At 39.4% G+C, this 17727-nt stretch overlaps 1 protein-coding gene across 1 annotated transcript in view; it reads left to right on the top strand.

Annotated features, from left to right (window-relative positions):
• Positions 1-13861, top strand: part of TAFA4 (TAFA chemokine like family member 4) — a gene marked incomplete at both ends in the record, with an annotated part of 40204 nt that extends 26343 nt beyond the window's left edge. The window contains 2 exons of the mRNA XM_082288798.1: positions 10448-10603; positions 13710-13861. Of these exons, the coding sequence (XP_082144924.1) occupies positions 10448-10603; positions 13710-13861 (308 nt within the window). The remainder of the gene's footprint in view (positions 1-10447; positions 10604-13709) is intronic.
• Positions 13862-17727: the final 3866 nt, after the last annotated feature.

The raw sequence follows: 17727 nt of genomic DNA, 5'->3' as shown, positions 1-17727 counted from the left end.
GCAATCCATCTCTTCTGTGGTGAATGAAGTAAGTCTCCTTTTCTGACTGACATGGATGATTTATTTTTTTCTGGCCAACATCTAGAAAAATATCCAATTGTCCTCCTGCTATTTAAACATCTAATTTCCATTGATTTCAAATAGATTTCATGGCCAACATGAGAATGGGACATTTAAAAGCCCTTGGGAATTTGAGACTTCCCCTTCAATTTTAACTCCTTTGAGCTTCCAATCCAAATGTGCTTTGTCAAGTGTCCTGGAGCAAAGCCAGTGTCTGTCTGGTTTCCTACAGGCACAGGGAAATGCTATCATTGCATCTGCTGCATCACAAAATAAAAGTGCTCGGTTATTGGGGGGAATTTCCATCTCATAGTCTAAAACCCCCTTCCAAATACAACAATCTCTAAGAGTCAAGGGCTGTCTTAGTCCTTTGAGTGATGGCAGTGAGGATTGAATTTGATTCAAGGATCAAACTCTTGGACTTTCTCCCAGAGTTGTGGTCTCTTTCTGTCAAACATATGACGTGGTGTGGAGGGAGGCTTTTGATGCTAGTCTTCATTTTGTTCCTGTTGTACATATTATGGGATATAGTGGCTTCCGTACCATTTTAAAGTTATATTTTAACTTTTCACTTCAAGCTGAATGGCTTAATTAAAATGGAAAATCTACCTAATCATTGTCAAGGACTGTCAATTTTAATAAGAATGGAAGAAGAGCTGGATTCTTGGGTACTTGGAAGGGGATGTGTGGAACAAGAAAATAATGTTTTAACCTATAGTTCTTCCATTTCTGAGAAGGGTCTGTTAACACTCTGTCTTTACTGATTCAAGCAGCTTTTTTGTAGCAATTCACATTTTAAGCCTGAGAGAAATATCTTTATTGATGCTAGTTGCCAAATGAAAAAAAAGCTGAATTTGTGTCGAACAAGCTGTATATTGACTTCAAAAACACCTTCTTCTGCATAAAAGAATAGGCTTAGTTATATAAATGACATGGAAGAAATAAGGTGGGAGATCAGCACAGTTTGTGTGTTGTGGCAGCATCCACTTGTGCACACCCAGTTACTGAGCAGAGATCTCCACATTTGGCTCTTTGAACTGCACCTTTCTGGGATATTCTTGGGTTACAGCCTGTGACTGGAATGTTAAAATTTTAGTCTTCCACCTTTATTCTTGGATAAAGAAGATTAAAAAGTGAAAGTTGAGAGGCTCAAGAGGACTGAAGAAGCTTGAAAAGAAAAAGAAATATTAATGGTGATGCTTTGACTGAGAGTCATCTGTATGAAATAGGAAATGTACAGACCTCCACAGCTTTTGAATTCTGACCTTTTAAATTATTATTCTGTCATTAGCAGTGTAGGTTGGGGTCAGCAGTTTAAATGTGAGCCTATGGGAAACAGTTACCAGGTATTCTCACTTTATTTCATTGTATCTGTATTTTATTGTGGAGATGTTGCAGTGCAGCATGAAGTGGTGGGCAGTCTGCAGTTTTGTTTTTTTTCCATAAAAGAAAACCCTCCCTATTTTAACAACACTGACTAAAAAAATGTCTGTTGACATTCTGAAAACCTCACTTATGCTTTGTACTTATGGATATAGCAGTTAAAATAACTTAAGTTCAATTAGCTGTTCAGCCAGGTTGGATAAATTCTGCACGTGCTGAAACCACTTACAAGTCCTCATGCCACTCAGAGTTACAAATGCATTTTTTCAATTTAGTTTTATGACCTGTTATTGCTTAACTGGCAGCTGGATCTTATACTTGGATTGCTGTGATGCTTTCCTTACCTATTCCATTGGATAAACCCAAGGTAATCATTACAGCTGTATAAAACCTGGTATCAAATGAGACAAACTTTGAAAATAATTGATCAGTGGTGATCAAGACATAGGGCTTTTCCCAGAGATTAAAGACCAGCTGAGGAGCTGATAGCCTGGTGCCCAGTGCCTTGACTGATCTGATTGCTCTTAATGTCCCTCAGAATTCCATTTGCCTGATTTGCCTATCACATGAAAACTTCATCCCACTTCAGCAGTGAAATCTATCATTCAAATTCAGTCTTATCTGCTGGTTCTGGTTTTTGCAAAAGACAGTTCTTCCAGTGGCAACAAATGCTGCTGTATGAGTTTAATAAACACAGAGCAATTAGTAGAAAGTGGGATTCAGTGCCATCCTTTAAATTAAGAACATCAAACAGGATGACCAGAAGAGCTTTCATAAACCACACCATCCAATGATAGCAGTTATGTGTGGATCTTTCTGGAGCAGACCCTCAAATGAGGGTTAAAGAATGAATAATTATTTATTTACTTACCTTTAACTGTCAAATTCAGGCACATTCCTATTATTCTATAGTCCCATAAAAGTAATTCAAGGAGGGAAATACACCTTTGCATTATAAAAATAAACCCCAGAAAGCAGAAGTTCTTTATGCCTTGTAAGTGTGAGCTGTTTTGAGCCCTGAAATGGAGTACAGTACATGTTTCCTTGGTTGATCTCCCCAGTTTTACTGATTCTATTTGGACATGAGACTAAAGATTCAATTTTCACTTGAAATGAAGAGAATGCTTCTTTCCCAAACATCTACTTTGCTTTCTGGCAGCTTCCATTTACTTAATCTGCAGAGCTTAATGACTTAGATGACAATTAGTGCTTCGTATTCTCTAAACAAATATCATTCTTGTCTGATGAATGACCTTGAACTGGGTTAAAAATACCTCTGGTATTCAGTAGATTACAAATGTTTGTTTTACACAAGTAAGCCCAAAATGATCATTAGATATTTCAGGTGATGGAGGAATGCTCAGAAAGGCACAAGACTTAATCCTCAAAATATATTTTGTTGCATGCATGAGACAGACTTAAAAGGGTTTTGTTGGGGATTTTTTTTTTTTTAATTTCTTAAAGATTATGATGCTATTAAATGAACTTCTGTCATGCCATAAATGAGCAGTAATAAGCTGTACAAGCACAGCCCTGAGACTGGGTGTGGAGAGCAGCTGCAGATGGCAGTGAGCTCCTGGTGCCTACAAGGGCTGTGTTAGTGACACTTTGATCAGGATGGCTTCATCACTGATGTGGATGGGACAGCCTTTCCTAGTTTGTGGTCCCAAATATGCTATTTTTGCTTTCCTATGGCAAGAACAACCCTGGTTTGAGAGGAAAACAGCTTTCAAAATTGAGGCAGAAAATTTAATTTTTGCTCACCAAGTGGTGAGTAACCATAAGCCTGCCCTGTATGGATGTGTGTACCTGCTTTCTTCAGGCAAGCAGAAATCTCTCTAGGGAACTGGTTTCATTCTCTTTCCCTTTCTCTCATGATAAATTCGTGAAGGAAGGGACAAATGAGAGAAAAATAGTGGTCTGCATGTAATAGCGAGAGTGAATGTTAATGGGACACCTGGGAAATACTTCTATATTTCAGAGCACAATGTTGCTCATTTTCTACAAGTTATGATTGAAAACCAAATCTTTCCTTTGCATTTTCTCCTCTGTGTCACCTAAAATAGCCCCACAGCAGGAAGCTCCCTGCAGGAAATGATTAGCCCTGCTTTACTCCGAGGTGCCTTATGAGGTTTTACGTTCCTGGATTCCGTCTGTACCAGTGATGTGTGTGCTTGAACAAGGATGAATATTGGTGCCCAGCTGAAAGGCAGCAGTCCTTATTGATTGACTCCAGCGAGCACCCTGGCAGACAGAGACACTCATGTTTTAATTTGTTTTTGCTTCCAGGTCACCCTTCATCCACCTTTCCATTTGCAGCAGCTTTTCCCTCCTGCCCCCACATTTACAGCACCTTCTCAGTTGTTTTGATTTATTGACAACTCAGATTTAATGCTTTGTTCCTTAGAGAAGTCTCTGTGCTTGTGTCTGATCTAATGTCACCTGTGCTACTTATTCCAGAGGACTTTAATCTCCATATGGATGTGACCTCTGACAATCACCACAGAATTCACACTCTTACGTGATTCTCTACAGCTGTGTCAGCAGATTCCTCCACCTGCTCTGAAGGGTTATGCTTTTGATTTCATTAACTCTTTGGGTCTCATTGTCAGGGTTTGAGGTCACTCACCTATTCTCAAATATACAGCTACACCTACATGGTGTTCCTCCCTACTCAGTTGCTTGTTTTGAGAGCTGCTTTTTTTACCCCAGGTGTCACATCTCACCTGAAACGAGTTAAAGTGGTTCAGGACTGGTTCCCTGGTTCCCCAGATAAAATCCTGATTGTGATTTTGCATATAGCACACTTCTGTTTTCCACAAGGAGAAAAGCATAAATGTCTTGATTGGAACAAAGTCTGTAACTTTATGGGCTGTGGGAAAATCTTTGTTGTTTGAAGTCTACACGTTGTGGAAGCTCCAACCTCTATTCCTACACCTGGAAGATGGTTGTATCTTTGCTTCCTTTTTTTCTTAGAGATATTAGCACTAGGAATCACAATCCTGCCGTGTGTTTGAGTATTGTAAGAGTAATGGCTAGCAAAAAAGGGTTCCTTTTTCCCTTTTTGTTTATGTTTGGGTTTTTTTGTGTGTGTTACATCTTACTTTGCCTACTATCATGGGCAGGTGATTATGGGAAGATATTTCTTGTCTATTTATTCCTAGAACAGCTGAACTGGGCTTTTGTGGCAGTTCTGGACTCTCTCTGAACACTCCCTTACTGCCCATAAGTGAAAAGATTGAACTTAAAAGTGGAACTGGACTGATTTGTATATTCAGAGACAATTTCTGAGAAAGTGGGGGATATATATATATATATACATATATGTATGTGTGTATGTTTGTGTGTATATATATAAAAAAAATATACTGTATATCCTCGAGGGAGGAGAGTATCTAAGACAGAGCCTTGTGACATGAATGTGAAATTATGAAAAAAATCTGATCCAAATGGAATGGTAGTAGAGAAAAAGCTCTGCTGTTATTCTCAGCCTCTAACATGGTGTGTACATTTTACTTTCCAAATGACTTTTATCTTCTTTTCTTGAGAAGAATTCCCATCTTTAGAAATACCCCTTTTCTGCTTTTACTCCTCAAAACTCCTGCCCTGTGAGCTGGATTGCTTCTTGTAAATATGTGTGACAAAGAATATGAAAAATAGCAAGAGTTGTTTCCTCTAATATTTGTGTTTTTCTAACAATATTTGCCTTTCGGTGTGTGCTTCCCATGCTCATGTATTTGTAAGCAAAAGTCAGCATGACATGAAGGCAGATGATGAACTGGCACCAAGCTTCTTAAAGTGCTTTCCTCTTCCAAATACCATCAGTGCCGACTTCTAAACTCATTTGTTTCTCTTAATGTTGTCTGTAATATTTAGTTCCATAGCTGTTCATCCTCCTATTGACATCCATCCTCTCACCCTTTAAATAAATGATGCAGTTGATTTTGTGCAGACCAAGCTCGCTGGTTTTGAGGCTTTCTGAGGAATGTGCTGAGCTGGACTCATCCTACTCCAGATTTGCTGCTCTCCACAGCATAGTAGCTCTCTTCGTCAGAGGTGGCAGCTTACGAAACAGAGATAAAAACTCTCTTCACATTTGTCTTTTCCTTATGTTTCTTAGCTAAGAAATTAGAAAAAAGAGGAGGTTGTTCAGGATTTCTGATAGAGGCATGCTGCCTGCATGTATATTGCATTGTGACAGCACTCCCTGGGAGTGATCAGAATTAGTCACAGAGATGAAATGGATGTGGACAAAATTGGTTAGCAACCTTCTGAAAGCCTCCTTCTTTCTTTGATATGTTCCTTCTGGTTTTGAAGTGCATCACTATGATGTTTGATATTTTATTAACAATAATTATATTTCCCTCTTTTCTTTTGAGCATTTCAAAGAGTTTTAGAAGTATTAATTGAGTATCTGCCCTCTGACTCCTATTAAGAATGTGAAAATAAGGTCTAGTCAAATATTTTTGTTGAAAAAAGTATTAAGAATAATACTGAGAATATTAAGAATACTACTGAGAATAAACAGTTCAATGGTGATTATTGAGTCAACTCCATTTACAACACTTGTGCTGGCTTGTAATGTCCAAGCCTAATAACTTCCTGGTTAGTACTTTCTTGTTCTTCAGAGATGGTGTCTGTGTTCTCTGAAATCCCTGGGGGCTGTCTTGCAGCTCTGCACAGCACCTTTTTCTGGGATGAAAATCCTACAGATAACAAATAAGTGGTCACAGAATCTTCATGTGGCCATTTCTTGAGGTCTTTAAGAAGCATTCTGGGCTTGGGCACCTGAGGGCTGTTGTTATCTGTAGGTGTCTCATTTTGGAAGGCAGCAAAATTCATAGCAGGGAGTATCCTGGAGGTTGCTTCCATTAGGGAGCCCTGTCCCATTGTGTCTGTGCCCTGTACTGAGAGATAGAGTCCTTAGTGAGCTAGAACAGCACTGGTGCTTCCAGGGAAGCAGAGCTCTAAGGAAATTAGGATATGGATAACAACACACGTGCCAAACTCCTGACCAGAGGAAACACAGAACCACAAGGTTTTCAACACTCATCCCCTGTCCTCCACTGTCCCTGGCTGACCCATGCTCTCCCTTCAATATGCAGAAGGATTTCTGTGACAGAGACCTTTCTGTGGTGGTGTTGCTGATAAAATGTTTCTTCCTTTGGAGAGTTTTCTTATTTAAAAGTGACGATGTAACTGAATTTCAACTGCAAATACTGGCAGCCCTTAAGCTGTAGATCTGAATAGGTTTACAGGTGATGAGCTATGAATTTATGGGCTTTGCTCTTCACAGCCTTTCTCCCTCTTTCTCACTGCATTTCTCCCTGAAATGGTTTTCCTGATGTGTCCAGCATAGAATTCACTTACTGTGGTCTTCACATTTTAAAAACACTTCAGTCCCTGCTCCTCTAATGATTTGGCTTCCAGAGAATCCATCGATTATAAAATATTTTAAGGTGTGTTTCTTGAGTGATTATGTCAGTATAATCTCAGCTGCACGTTAAGTGTACTTTAAACCTGAGATGAAGGTTTATTTAGTGCAAGATGAATGTTAAAACATGAAGGAGAGAATTCTTATATTCTTTCTTTTTGCTGCTGTTGGGCACCTGAATGCAGATACAACAGGTTTCAATAGATCTAGGGAGGAATAGACTGAGTTAGGGTTGATTAAGATTTTCTGTGAGTTTTCTTAAATCTGAAAGCTGCTCTGCAAATGAGTGTTTATCCTCTAGATTGCTGAACACTGGCAAAAACAGGACCAAAAGGCACCATGTTAGCCCTCAGCATTTGTTCAGCACCTGCTCACAGATGTGTCTGAATATTAAGGAGAAATTCATACGGTGTTCAACAGCATAAAAAGTGTCAGGATGTGTGTGAACAAGCAGGAGGAAATATCAACGTGAACGTGTAGGAGGGGAAAGACTATTACCAGGGCAATCCAATTAATACAAATGATGCATGCAGATGTCTGTGGCTTTTTAGTGCCTCCACTGTTGTACTCCATGAGGGAGTACATGCATTAGGGACAAGGGAGGCGAGTGCTGCCTTTCCTTGTGTGCCAGTGGTGCTTTCAAACCTGGGCATCCCACTCCTCCCAGGAGATGAAGAAGGGACACCTTCCCTTACCTGCTTGTGGAGGAAAACCAGGAATGTGACAGTAAAACAGCTCCTAAACCAAGGGCTTCTTTCATGAGGTAACTTAATTTTGCCTTCTGCAAACAGCAGTGTGTCTGTTGACTCCTGGCACTTCAGGGCAGCACTGTCACTGCTTTAAAAGTCAAACAAGATAATTGAAAGAGCCCAAGGTTTTTGGGGCTGTATGCTCAGGGCCAGCGTGTTTGATTTCCTTTGGTATTGGCTTAACAGGACTGTTCACCTAAAGGAAGTAGGATTTGAACTGGAAAATAGACATTCCTGAAGCTACATATTGATAATTGGAGCTGGATCCTTATGATGTACCTTCTGGAAAAAAGGTTCTCTTATCTCAGCATCTGATGTCTGGTGAATAGTGACTTTAACTAAAGACAAGACCTGGCCACTTGGTCTTTCAGATGAGATACATGGCAAACACAAATATGTGGCCTGAGCAGTTCAAAATTTTTGCTTTTTATTGCTTCCCTTATAAAACCTCATTCTCAAGAGACAAACCAGACTCTGACCTTGCTCTCCTGAAGTGAATAGAAACTTTGCTGTTGATTCCAGTGAATGCAGGACCACCACAGTGGACACTGTAGGAAACCAATGGAAATTTTCTCCTATTTATCCCAAAGAGTTTTGATTCAGGCTGTAGCACTAATAAACAGATAATTAAATAAATATTGAATTTATTTAATAAATAAAATTAGCAACCTCATTAAATTAACAGCCTCTCTTAAATTAACAATCTCATTTTACAAAATCTTTTCTGTCAGAACTTTTGCCATCTTACTATCTCCAAGCATTTTCAGGAACAATACTTTGGGATGAAGTGGCAAATTTACTTTCTCTTTTGTGTGTTTGTTTTCCATATTGACTTACAGAGAAGCTGCTGTCCTCCTGACTAGTAGCTGTTTTCTTTTTTTTCCATGTTTATTACTGTATGGGTATTAGGTACTTCATGAAAAGTCACAGTCTGCCAATAAACTTATTACAGTGGCTCTGTAAGGTACTTTTATGTTATCTTCAGCATTTTGCCAACTTGTTGTAAAATACCTTATGCATTTTTCTGCTGTAGCACATTTTGCTTAAAAGTAGTGTAGCTTTGTCCTCAGGGAAAAAAAAAAAAAAAAAAAAAAGTCTGCATATATAATTTTTTAAAAAGTTGAGTGCTCAAGTAGAACACTACATTTCCACTCCAAGATTGAATATGCATAGTTTCTTGTCCACTGAGGTTGTTAGGAATACAAATTTGGCAACAAAACTCAGGCAGTCAAGTGTTTTCACAAGTATTTCAGCTGTGCTTGAAATACTTGTGAAACCAAAACACACAGAGCAAGGAACATTGCCAAGCAAACTTTTTTAAAAAGTTATATGTATGTATTTAATACTCTTTTTTTTAAGTCCCCCCACAGGATCTTAAATAGCATTGCTAACTCTTTTTGAAGTCTAAGATTTCACATCTAATCAAATCATAACATTTTCCACACAAAAATACAGTGATGTTAATCCCTCAATAAGATTTCATTTGTAAAAGTGTGCCCGATGTTAGTTAGCAGCAGATACTGTAAAAAACCAAAAAAAAAAAACCCAAAGCAGCCCAAAATATCCAAACAAAACCCCACAAACAGGGCAAACATGGAGTGAGGAGGAAGCAGGATAATTCTCAGGTTTGCCACTTGGAGGATTGTCTGCTTGTGGAGCGTTCTCACCCCTCCCCCTACATTTCTTTATTCTCTGTGCCTTTGATATCAGCCACACCTAGACCAATATCTGTGCTGTCTCTCTTCTCGTACCAGGAGCCTGTGCTGCTTTGATGGTGACTATTTTTATTACTCTCAGTGTTGTCTCTCTGTCTTGCTCACTTATGAAATAACTCACCCTGCTCTGTAGTGCTGTTAATTTACAAGGTGCTTTACAGACACAGATAAGAGCCATCCAAGGCTCTACTCTAAATAAGACAAGAAAAATGCACGATGAAGCACTTGAAGGCTGTTCAGGAAAGTGAGGACATGGAAATGACTTATGCAAAGAGGTGAGGGGCTTGAGAAATGGAGTTTCTGAGAAAAGGTTTAGGTAGGATGGAGAGGAAGTTTGGCAGCAGAGGAAAATGATCAGCTGCAAGGAGCAGTGAGGCAAGATGTGAAGGCAAGAGGGAAGAAGGGAAAGGGAGGGGAAAATAAACTTGGGGAAATAGGGGAGAGAGAACTTTGAGGAAGACAAGAGGACAGAATATTTACCAGAGGTTTGTTCAGAATGGTCTGGGAGGGAACTGAAGAAATCCACACAGTTTGGGTGTGGGTTTTTTCTTTTGGACAAAACTTGACTATCCATGACAGCTTCTCAGCCCACCTTGTTCTCAGCCTGCCTGCAATGACAGACAGCAAGCAGTGCTTACACGTTGTTGTGTTAAAAAGTTTCCCTGCTATTTAAGATGTTTCTCTTGTATTAAATATTATCCTGTCCGTTGTGTCCATTTATGAAGGGAAAGAATCAAATAAAACCTAATGGAAGACAGGAAGGCAAAGGAAGAGGGCTGTGCTCTGTCTGCCTTTTTGCCCTCATCATCTAACTGAATACTCCAACCTGCTCTTCTCCCTATGGCTTTGTAAGGGTGAGGGAAGAAAAATTGAAAAACTTACTTATGATAACTAATTTTATTAGTAAGAATAGTATATAAACTTAGGGAATGAGCCAGATCCTACAAGATGCTTTGCTTCTTTGCATTCCTGGGATTTAAGCTGGCTTGGGGAGATTCAGTATCCTGTAGTAGGACCGCACAAACCAGCTCTTACTTAAGAATTTTTCTTAAAGAAAGGCTTTCTGATGTGTTTTTCTCTCCACCCCTTACCTCTGGAATTATTAGGCCAGCACCAAGTGAAGCAAGGGACGTGTGAAGTCGTGGCCGTGCACCGGTGCTGCAACAAGAACCGGATTGAGGAACGCTCCCAGACAGTGAAGTGCTCCTGCTTCCCGGGGCAGGTGGCCGGCACCACACGGGCACAGCCCTCGTGCGTGGAAGGTGAGAGGCTCTGCTCGCTCGTGGCTCATTAAGATTGTTTGAGAAGTTGAGTCTCCTTGATGTTTGACTTCCCACTGCCTCAAAAGCGTAATCCTGCTTTTTGTTAATTTTGGAAACATCTCTGTGCATTGATGATAATGATTCTGTGCATAAATCTTGGTGTAATTAATCCTCTTAATATATGTACTCGTCCATTTCATGTCTGTGCCAATAAAACTTCTTAATTTTTTCACGCAAGAATTCTCCTCTAAAACTAGTTTGAAAACAGTGTAAGCCAAGAGATTCAGGCTTATGATATTAACTCTTCCAGATGTCTTAAGACTTAGTAGCTTGCCTAAAAATTCACTGGATAATAAATGCACCCTTAAGAGTGGAGGCCAGTTCTCTAGATCAATGTTTCACCATTTAATGTGCCTATTTCTTGTAGAGGTTGCTGCTCTTGTTAAATTAGTACATCTACTCCAAGACAGACTTTTTTTTAATCTTAAAGTTACCAAAAATCCCTAATTTCATTAATTCATAAGCAAGATTCTGTTTTCATTGTTTTGCATCTAAAATTGCAACAGGTTCACTCTAATATAAAACAAAAACTTCAAAGTCCAGTTCTAATCTAATATTCAGAAATATTTAGTGTCAGACATAAATCTCTAAATAGACGTGAATCTGTTTTTTGAGGTTATTTTACCTATTATGAAGCTGTCAAAACAGATATTTAAGAAAGTAGATTTTTATTTTTAATTTTTTAGATGCCTAGTGTTTTTATGCTTTGTAATTCAGGAATATGGTCAAATTTAACTGTGCAATTTCTTAGGGAGTTTTGTTACATCAGAAGTATCTTCTGTATTTTTCAGTGACACATCAAACAGCTGAAGTACTTTTACATATAGCAGATAATAGAAGTCAGGCAGAATTTTAAACTCACTTAGAGACTGCAAAGGTGACACTGTTATTCCATGGCAGAAATATATAAATACTGTAGAAGCTTGATTCAGTCAATAGTTGCTGAAGGAATTTAATAGCTGCTTTTTCTTCAAGTATAGTTGAATTAAGTGCAACAAAATATTATGAATGTAAGATTTTGACTTTTAAAGTGGAAGCCTTTGATTCCCCCTCAATCCTTAGGGTAATGCTTTAGCAGGCTTTGCTTATTTTTGCAAGCATTTGAGACTACAGTGAGTTGCTGTAGCACAGAAACTGTAACTCTCTTTCCTTAGCCTCAGGATTAGATGTGTTTTCTCCTACTCTATACACACCCTTCAGTAGACTCCTACACTGTGAAAGCAAGAAACAGTTTGAGTTTTGAATTGCATGTTACAGACTGATACAGACATTTAGGGTCTTTTTCCAGCACCTTTGTCCTGAATGCAGGCTTGTTTAATTTGCCTGTAATTTGTCCTGAGTTTAAAGGGAAGGATACACCCAAAGCATAGAGTTACTTTTCCAAATAAAATAAAAAAAGATTTTATAAAGCAATTGGCTTGTAGCTGTTTTTTATTGTCATTGAACTTCAGACCTTGTCCAGTAGTGGTGATCATTTGCATCAGGGCAGCAATTCTCTCTGCTGTTGATCACTGCTGTGGTTGGTAACTGGTGTTTTTTCTTGAATCACCCAGCCCTACTTGGCCCAGCAGACCTGTAGCTTGCCATTGTTCATTCCCACTCCTCCAGGAAGGGTCATGATGCCTCCTTTCATCCCATACTCCCTTATTTTGCTTGTTTTCCTCTGTGCCAGGACCCCTATTGGGTGCTGTCATCTCCTCTGCATGTTTTTCACCCCATCCTTAGTGATCTCATCAGAAATGATCTCTCACCTCCCAGGAAGCCCTGTCAGGTTTCATCCATTTTTTGTCCACACTCTGATGTCCACCATCAATCAGTACCAATGCAAATGATCTGAGACCCATATGGCTGGTGAAAGTTCATACATTTATTTTGCAATGTTGTAAGACTGAAAGATTAGATTATAAAAGCCAAACTGATGTTCCAGAAGTGTATTTTTTCACAATGTTTTTCAGTAAAAGTACAAAACAAAAGTAATTGAATGAACATTTCAGCAATATCCTGATGTCAGCTTGCCTGCTTGACACCCTAATTTAAAGGTTGCAGAAGAACAAATATATCTTGAAATTAAAAGGAAAAAAGTGTTTTGCAAGAAGTAGACTCCATTATTTTTGTTCATCTCTTCTGAATGTGTTATCTTTTAAAGCATGCAATTCAATAGTTTGTGCATAATGCAGACTAGCTGAATCAACATTTTAAGCCATATTTTTTTTTGAAATCCAATATAGATTATGTAGGATTGTGTACTGATATATTTCATTATCATTTTCTGGGATTTGATGAGTGCCATGAACAATGTAAAACTGAGAAATGCATGCAGATGTTTGTGCTGTTGTTAACAGCAGGTTTATAAAGCCATGACTACATTTCTAAAAATAATAGTCATGGTCTTAATAGAAATTGGCTTAAGGGTAGAAAATGAATAAATTTGCCCAGTTAGGGTGTACGACTGTGGTTTTCCAAAACATATTGTGAAAGTGGCACTATAACTGCAAGAAGATTTTTAGTTGATATTCTAATGCTTGCCAGAGGTCTCCCCACTCTTACCTGCAGTATTTGCTGACAGACCTCACGGGTTTACATCTCTGTGCAATTCTATTTTCTCACCCAGTGAAGGAAGGAACTGTCATTTCTCTGTCCAGTCTCCCATATGCATATCTGGGCTAAACAAGAAGCCTCAGCTTCATTCCACCTTACAGCAGGTACTTGACTGAAGCATGCAAATGAAGTAGGCAAGTCATTTTTGTAGTCAGTGGAGATGGAAAGGCCCTTCCAGAGGTCAATTGAAATGTCGGAGTCAGTCTCTGGTGGTGCCTGCCTGTCTTCACTATTTGCATGCGGCATTTACCCTTCTGAGGGCTGGTGAAGTGTTTAGCCACGTTTTACCTCAAACATACTCCATGTAATTCACTATTAAACCAGCAATTGCTGGTTTTATGTTTTTGAAATCAGCCAATCGAACATGGCGCAGACAACTTCCCTGCAAAAAACCAACAGTCATAAAAAAGGTATTTTATGGTTTGTCTTTCCCGTTTCTATTCTCTAGCTTCCATTGTCCTGCAGAAGTGGTGGTGTCATATGAACCCCTGTTTGGATGGAGAGGACTGTAAAGTACTACCAGACTATTCAGGTTGGTCTTGCAGCAGTGGAAATAAAGTCAAAACCACAAAGGCAAGTACAGAGATCACCTATATTTAAAGGTGCCAGTCTGCTGATTGTTCTTATTGCACTGTGTCTGTGGGTGTGAGCACCAGTCCTGGCCTTCTCAATGTTTAGGAAAGCTGTGATTAATGTAGTTGTTCTCAGAGGGGAAAACATTGGGTCAGAACTGCCCCTTCACTCCTGCAGTCAAACTGAAAATGGTCCTGATTCAGTCCTCAGTGACCCAAAGAAACTATCCTTGTGCTCAGTGCTAGAGGGATAATCATGTTCCAGGACCAATTCTTCAATTTGCAGAGTGAGTACAGGGATCCGAGATCTTTACCAGTGTCACATAAAGTTAGATTCCTATGCTAGAAAGCCCTTTTAACTTTTGAAAGTACCAGCCTGGCTTGGGAGTTGTTGGGAACCTGCACTGATGCCACTGTGCCACACTGAACATCACTGGAAATCAGGTTGGTTCAGAATATTTCTAATTATAGACCACTCTGTAGCTGGCCTGATTTTTTTTAAACCAAAACTTTGCTATTCCATTCAATTTCTTAATTAATGGAGAGAAAATATCATGTCCTCTGTCTGCTTGGCAATTTAAAATGAGTTGAGTGCATTGAAGTTCAACAAGTCACAGCAAACTGCATGTCTAAATGCATCATAAACCAGGAGTCTTTAGCAGGCAATAGCAAGGGGAGACATATGCTCAGCTTTTCCCTTTACAGCCTCTTCTAGCTGGGAAAGAATGTTGTTCATTAGGTTACAGTCTACGTTAATAAGCAATACTGTCACCAAATGTTGTTTAGTAAAGGCTGTTCTGAGGAGTGAAAACTGCACTAACTTCTGGATGGATGAGAGGAAATTGGACGTTTTGGGAAGCTGTGGTGTGATACTGGTGGTCTGTAGACATTGCATAGTGGCACAGAGGAAGTGGCAGAGGGGTTGGAAGTAGAAGACCTTTAAGAACATTTTCAGCCCAAACCTTTCTATGATTCTATGGCCAGTGTTATTTAAGTGCCAAAGATGCAGTCTGTAACGTGCCTGGGTCCTGCTGTTCTCCTGTGGTGGACACTACGCCTGGAATTTGGCCTGCAAACTCTGGAATCAATGTGGATAACTGGGACTCAGTTATTGCAAGATAAAGATTACCCTCAGCCTTTCAATTTTTTCCTGGTGTTGACTTTTAACTACTCATTTGTGGATAAGGAGTAGCATCACACTGAAGGGTGAGACTGGTGAATTAGGAGTTCTAGAAATTGTATAAGACAGCTTCATCTCTGGACATACCAGGAGAGAGCTGGCAACTTATACCACAAGGACCTTATTGGAGAAGAGTGAGTCAGGTTAATTATTCTTGAGGGTTAATTATCCTCGATGCTTTCGACAGATACTCAAAGGATGGGGGGCAGAACAAAGACTTTTATGTTGGCACTAATGACTGAAGGCTGGAGGTGTCAAATTCTCATTCATGCAGCTGCCTCCTTCCTATGAACAGTTGTAAGGAAAATAGAATGGAAAGACAATTTCCTTTGTCACAGGGAAAAAGGAAGTATGATGTAACTTATATTTTTATTTTGCGAGTGAGCCAAAGATTTGTTTCAGATCAATAAACAAAATATTTCTTAAGTGTGTTATTAAAATCTTACACAAAGAGAACTATTTGAACTGTCAGACCAGTAGCCCAAACTGCTCAGCCACCTGTGAGTCTCAGCACTGGGATGCTCAAATCAGGCACAGCAAACCCCTTTGGGACTATTACAGAAAGTGTACACATCCGTGAATTTTTTCCAATTTAATAGTTGCCTTATGTCTAAAACACAATAAGTTGGGATCCATTCCATACCAGTTTTTTTCTGTGTTATGCACCAGAGATGATCTTATTACCATTTTAATTTGTAATCAATTTTTAAAGCTTTTTAAGACCCTGGGATCAGTGCTACGTGGGACAGCAGCTTCCACAGGTTAATTACACACTGAAAGAGGAAATGCCATTTAATCAACTTTAAGTCCTCTATCTTTTCACTCCATGAAAATAAGTAAAAACAGTGTAGCTAAAATATCTGAAGCACAGGAGACTGCTGACGCTACTCAGTATTTAGATGAATAGTTAGTGGCTGAGTGGGACTGTTAAAATGTGCAAAGCTGAGGAGTTTGCATCTTCCATCAGTTCCCTCAGGAAAAGAAATAAAAACTTCTCTATGCTGAGTGTCTGTTTAGTTTTGTGACACTTCTAGACACTGCACAGCAGAGCTGACAAAGCTTTCCTCCTCACAGGCTGCCTGTTCTCATCCATTTGCAGGACAGGAAATCCAACAGGACCCTTGTCACTGTGCAGCCAAAGCTGCTGGGTTTGTGCCATGGTGTGTGCATTAAGGCATGAACACATCCCTGCAGCCCTCCAGGGTCCTGTGGGAGTTGTGCTGTCTGGGGGAGATTTCTGCTGCAAGAACAATTTATTCCCCCATGTGCTGTCTGGTCCCTGATTCCCTCCCATAAGATGGACCACTGGGAATGGGCAGCAGTTTTTGTGAATGGTCCTTTGGGATGTAAATCCTACACTTGTGCTGGAGGCACTGGTGGTGGAGATGACATGAAACAAAATAAAATAGGAGATTTCCAGGAGATGATGGTGGCAAATTTAATGGTGCACTGCCATTTCTTTATCAGCAAATGCCCCCCCCCCCACCCCCCATGCTATCAAACAACAGTGTAATTAGCATTTATATAGAGATTCTGCTTCTCTGTGTGGTATAAAGGTGTGGCTGGGGCAAGTTCATTCATTGTCTATTCGTGTGCACAGTTCCTTTACAGTAACAATGCACCTGATATCATCCTTTTTTTGGTCAGTTCTTCTGTGTAGGTAATTCTTTCCTCTTCTTTTTCAGGTAACACGGTAGCAAAGGCTAAAGCTGTGGGTCACTCCCAGAGCCATGGTGTGTTGGAACTGTTCCTTGGCTGTTACACAGAAACACTTTTTTGTCACAATGTTATTGACTTAATCCTTTGAACTTGCAAAATGAGTTGGGAAAAAGAACAACGCTTCTCCTTTCAACTGTGGCTGCCATTCCTGAACCTGGATTTTGCTATTCAGTGGTACATTATAATTTCACAAGGAAAAACGAGGAGCTTTGGTTCTACCTGATATGCACCTTGGATTCCCAAGGATCTGAGACCTGGCTGAAATCTGTGGAAGCACGCACCTGAGCTTCTTGTGGTGCACCAAGGATAAGACTTTCTTAATTACACAAAGATATGTAAATTGTTTTAAATGAGTTTAGGTCATGAATGTAACTTAGGGGATCATAGAAAGAAAATGCTGGTGTTAGAACTGGTACAAATGATCTCAAAGGTCTTTTCAACCTATATGATTCTATGGATTTGTCTGAGGTGTTTCTTGCATACAGTACAGCATAAAAACACAAAGCTGATCCCAATGAATTGATGGTACCGTGTTAGTAAATTATGTCTTAGTGTATTTTCAACTGTGATTTAGTACCTATCAAACTGGTAGGAAGGTGAAAAGATGGAACTTATAGAATCAGTAGCAATTATTGTAGGACATACTTTGGTTATAGCTGTGCAATTAGATTTATTTCCTTAGATAGTTCTAGGTAGTTTAACTTTTACATTCATAAGTGATGGCAGGAAAGCATGAGGAAGAGATAAAATTTGAAAGCAGGCATAGTTTTTCTTGTCCTAAAATAAATCCATTCTCTAGGGGAATAGCAAAGTATACATATTCCTTGCCTCTTTGAATCTAGATATGGAAAAGAATTTAGCCATTAGCTAGAAATATTCATTGAGATGCCTCAAAAAAAGGAAAGCAGGCTTGTACTGCATAAGGAAGGCTTACTGGAAGGGGAGTAATTTGTTTGGATTTTCATAGCTTTGGTTATATCCTAATAGGTAACATA

This window comes from Coloeus monedula (assembly GCF_965178545.1).
Source record: "Coloeus monedula genome assembly, chromosome: 11".
Lineage (NCBI taxonomy): Eukaryota > Metazoa > Chordata > Aves > Passeriformes > Corvidae > Coloeus > Coloeus monedula.
Note: the sequence above shows the minus strand (reverse complement) of the source record. Positions and strands in the feature narration are given on the sequence as shown.